Below are 5,305 nucleotides of genomic sequence, written 5' to 3'. Positions count from 1 at the left end.
CGCAAGCTATCATACCTGCAAAGTTGGCATATTTGATAGACGAATCAGAATTAGATTCTGTAGTTAACTGATTCTTTTGCAGCATTTGCATCAGTTCATTGTATTGATCCACAGTAATAGAAGGACTAGGTTGTGAAACTTGGCTGAATGAATCAGAATTGGGATCAGATGCCATATTTGCAGCCCCACGTCTAGTCTTGGTGAACTTAAAATCTTTAGGAAAACCAACTAGTCGATAACATTTACTTGCAAGATGACCAGTTTTCTTGCAATGTGTGCACATATCTTTCTTATTATCAAACTTTGCAGATTTAAATCCTTGATATTGAGTACTCACATTCATCGATGCAGACTCAGAGAAAAATTGTCCTGTGGCAGATATTTCTCTTTGCTTTTCTTTATGAATTAGTATTCCATATGCTTGATTGATTGAAGGCAAAAGCTGCATCATGAGGATACTTCCTCTAATTATGCCATAAGAAGAATTCAATCCCATAAGAAATTGAATGAGACGCTGGTCTTCATCTCTTTTTGCAAAGCCGCGCCACAAGTACATGAAGGAATTAGGTTTAACGAAGTTAATTCATCCCAATTAGTCTTGACCTTAGCAAAATAAGTTGCAATATCACTGTTACCTTGAGTAATCTGACACAAATTCTTTTGCAATTGATATAACTTGGCACCGTTTGCTTGACCGTATCGATCGTTCAATTCTTGCCAAAGTTGATACGCTGATTCCGTGTACAGAACACTCTCCGCAATTTCTCGCGATAAGGTGTTAAAGATCCATGAGATGACCATATTATTGCATCGTTCCCAAAGAGACAGTTGAGAAACATCAGTAGCTCGAATGACTCCATTTTTGACAAAATCCAATTTGTTCTTCGCTGAAAGAGCAATTGTCATTCCTCTCTTCCGAGCAGCGAATCCGGTACCGTCAAATAATTTTGAGACAAGAATCATACCGGGATGATCCGATGGATGAAGATATAAAGGATTTGAAGTATCAATCGAAGATGGAATCGAATTGGAAGTAGACATGATTAAAAATTGATTGAACAGAGAGAAATTAGGGAAAAAGAAAATAGAAAAAACGAGAGTAATTGAATGAAATTGACTGAGCAACAATCAACTTCGAACAGAAATCAGACGAAATTGAAACAGAAATTGAAGAAAATGATCGAACGAAATTGAAATCAGATGCGAAATTGATTGATGATGAAGATTAGGGTTTATGGAAACAAAGATCAGAGAGAGAGAGCAATCCTGCTCTGATACCATGAGATTTTGATACAACTGAAAGGGGAAAAACTGTTGAATCGTGTTCATCAAATCCCTAATTACAATATTAGCTACTTATAAATTTGATCTAAACTGAAACAAACTAACAGAAATAGACACGTGGAAATAGAGACGTGCAAGTCTCGTGATAAATAATAACAACGTGCAAATACAAGTTTCATGTTCATGCTAGTGTGTTGTAGTTGGCCTTAGGTGTTTTCATAGTAAGGCCTCCAATAATATACTATGCAGGAGTCATCAAAGAAGATACGCAGGTTCATCTACAGTTGTATCTTTGTTAAATTCAGCGGTCATCTGTTATGGTTTTCTGTAAAATAGGCATATATTTTGGTGTTTAACTTGGTAGTTTTGTTCTTGGTATATTTGTTTTGTTTAGTGTCAACTCCTTGGTGAATTATTTTGCTCGGTTGGGCTGCACATGTGGCAACTGAGTGTAGTGTTGGCGATTTGAAATAATGTCATAATGGATAAACCTAGCACAAGTGACCAGTTAGATTTTGAGTTTGGTTATCCCATGTGCAACAGCAAATGAGGGTTGTAGCATTAGAGAGCGCTACATCTTCCACAACAACACTTACAGAAGAATATGCCATGCTTTTGATGTACCATTTTCACCTTGCACTAAATTTTGAGCAGAAGAAAAGCTTGGTGCCTACTATTAATCACTAAGGTAAGTTGTTCTTTTTATTATAATATATTACAATTTGTTTTATTTTCACTAAAACATGATAAAGCCAAAAGTTATAATATTGTTTGTTTTGAATTTAGATTGAGCTGACACCTAAGTTTGTTTTTTTAAAAACCACAATATACGTTTTTAGTTTCAGTTATATTACCCATGTATATATTTAAGTTGGTTTGGTCAAAACCACAATAATGTTTTGCTTATTCGAGCTTGATACTGCAGTGGTTTTAGGAAGATGGTAAAGAGTCTCAAGGATATTGTAAACAGGGATTAATAAGACGAATACAATGTGGTATTGCTTGAATGTTAGATTTTTAGGTATAAACTTTGACTTTTGCTTCATCTTCTTTAACTGCCATGACCTTATTAAAATTAAGAAGTTAATGTTTGCCATGAGTACTAACATTTTCTTTGTTTACTTTTCTTCTCAGGTTGCGGGTGGCAAAGATGAATACGCAGATGCGGATATTGACGGAGTTCGCGAAAAATGGTCAAGTTTTGCCGCATAGGTTGTTTTCTAGTGATATATTGTATTGGCAAACAATATTTGTATTAACTTGAGTATATTTGTAATATTTGACTAAAGATGCTAATTTATGAAATGGATTATTTTGCTATTATGTATTTTATTTGTATTATGAGAATTTAATTGTAATTAATGTAAAATTAGTAATTATGCAAGAAAAAAAGTACATTAAAAAAACTATATGATGACACGCAATGTATGTCATACATGTATGTTATAAACATATGTCATAAATGCGTGTCATCAAACATGACACGCACATGCATGTCATATTCAATTTATGACTGGGCCATCAACGACGCGCATTTGCGTGTCATATGTGCCCTTTAATGACACGCATTGCATGTCGTTAAAGGCAGTTTTTCTAGTAGTGAACATTAGTATTTGTGTTAAAAAAGGATTAAGGATGCAACATACATGCATCGATTAATAAAAGGGCAAATTTTCATAGAGTATATAACGGTAGCTGACTCGTGATTTTTCAGTTATAAAAAATAGTTATATTAATTTAGCAGAAACTAAATGTACTTAAACGACTAACTCAGAATTAATTACTTTAAATATAAGCAGCCAAATTATTGTAATTTTTGAATGAAATACAAATTAAATTAAAATGATAAGTGTGCAAATCAAGTAGTGTAATTATATATACAACACAATATAATTACAACGTATATTTGATTCTTACAGTGAACACATTAATTTTATTTATACGTTAACTTTCTCCTAACACATATTAGATCATCAACGTACATAATTAGTTTAAATGTATATTTCTTAAAGTAAAATTTTACCGAATCAAAAAAAGTACTAAATATTTTAGTTATCAAACAATGTATGCAACTACAAACCATACATATATAAAATGGTTGTAAATGAAAGGTAAATAAAGAAACATGCTCATTGGTAACAAAACCTTGTCCACTTGATACTCGGCAACAAAACAGTCACTGTAGATATAACTGTCTGCCAGATTGCCACCGTGGCGTGATATGCACATTCCGGGCGTTGATGATGTTTAATGCACAATTTTGATATTTAGTTGATAAAAAAAGAGAGGTCAAGCTGCCGGAATGTAGGCCAGAAAATGCATTAACGGTGGGTGTGAGGCCAGCTTTCTCCAAGATTATGGTGATGTTGGTGGGGCCGGAATTATGTGGCGGCGGTGGGGTAATGGAGGATGAGTAATATGCATAGTGGGAATGTAAAAAACAATTGAAATTATGTCGATTTTTAAAGGAAAATTATTGGAAAATGCTTTTCGTAGTGTGAAAAAATCAAAAACCGAACCGTATTCGTAACTGAAAGCATAACCAGATTACGAATTTGGTTTTCGGTTTGGTTAATGAGCGTATCTGAATCGCAAATTTGGTTCCGTTTGTTGTTTGCTATTTTAGTTAACTAAAAGTTTGGTTTTCACGAAAACATAAAACCAAGTCGTTGGCTTTTGTTTCGGTTTGGTTTTTCGGATTTATGCGCACTCCTACACTAACTAATTTTGGAACAAAAGAAGGAAGCAAAACAACGCGAAAATGATATTCAGTTGAATTTGGTTTTTATAAAATTTAACCGAAGTTAAACTGAAATGAATTCAGTTGAATTTGGACTAGTTAGACAATTGCAAATTCATATCGGCCCAGATATCGATTATGGGCAAAAATAATTTAAATCTAAATAAACTGATCCAAACTAAGTGAATAACTTATATTTGAACCATAAAAACACCCTTTTTTTGAGATATAATGGCAAATAAAGGGTTTTAGCTAGGGCCGAAAGCTTCAAATCATTCTATCGTGATTGTTATTAATATTGCAACTTGCAACTATCATAAATACAAAGCCAACAATTACCGTACGGTGTCGAATCAAAAGGAGTGCCGTATTGGAGGTTGAAACTTACCATGCTAAAACCCAACTCATTGAAGTTTATAGAGTACTAGTTTGAGGCCCGTGTATTACACGAGTAATTGTTGAATATTTTAAACTTTGATCATTAAGTGAAATATAGTCAACAAATTGAACATATATAGTTAATACAATTACAATTAAATTAAAATTACATAACTAAGATTACACAAATATGTTACAAATAGGTAAAAATTTTCTTTTACACTACATTTGTGATTGTATTAACAGATATACATTGTTTATCGAAAATCAATTTTTTTAGTTCATGTCTGCTTGTAACTCTTAATAAAGTAATATATAGGCATGCTTATAACTCTTGATATAGATATATATATATAGTTGTCCGTGTGACAAAATGTTCTCCAAGTACATGCCAACTCTAGATAATTAATAATATGTATCCATGATACTAATAAAAAAAATATATTAATACACATAACATATCATAGCTTTTAATCAATTAATATGATGTCATTTGAGAACATCTCCTCATGTTTATACAAAAAAAAACATGATTATTCCAAAAAAAAACATATACCTGAACTTTGATGATATAATTATTCTTAGAATTTTTACAATTTAAAACTGATTGATCATGATAAATTTTTTGTCATTAATATTCCGTGTATAACAATTTTTTAATTGACTTTATATTTTACAATTAAAAATTATATAATCAAGGAACATAAAAACCGAAAATTTAAATATAACAAAATGATTTGTTTATTTCATATGAATGTAATTGTCATGAAAATGAAAAATACATACTAACATTAAAACCATGTTCAAATAGTAGTGATTCTTATTTATAATCATTAGAAGTAAGGCTGCCACTTTTACTCGTAACATGAAACCCAACCGAAGAAAACCCGAACCTGAACCCAA

The 5,305-nt window shown here is 32.0% G+C and overlaps 1 protein-coding gene across 1 annotated transcript; it reads right to left on the bottom strand.

The window, feature by feature from the left end:
• Positions 1–486: 486 nt before the first annotated feature.
• LOC143565905 (uncharacterized) lies at positions 487–1,041 on the bottom strand. Its single transcript, XM_077052739.1, has one exon. The coding sequence runs from the start codon at positions 1,039–1,041 to the stop codon at positions 487–489; it is 555 nt and encodes a 184-aa protein (XP_076908854.1).
• Positions 1,042–5,305: the final 4,264 nt, after the last annotated feature.

Source organism: Bidens hawaiensis, unplaced genomic scaffold (assembly GCF_021521415.1).
Source record: "Bidens hawaiensis isolate Kalapana, Puna unplaced genomic scaffold, B.hawaiensis_p1.1 tig00022579_1, whole genome shotgun sequence".
Lineage (NCBI taxonomy): Eukaryota > Viridiplantae > Streptophyta > Magnoliopsida > Asterales > Asteraceae > Bidens > Bidens hawaiensis.
The sequence above is the reverse complement of the archived record's forward strand: the minus strand, read 5'-3'. Positions and strand labels throughout refer to the sequence as shown.

Bases quoted from the DNA above. Each gene is read 5' to 3' on its own strand.
- LOC143565905 (XM_077052739.1), bottom strand. From the start codon at position 1,041: ATGTCTACTTCCAATTCGATTCCATCTTCGATTGATACTTCAAATCCT.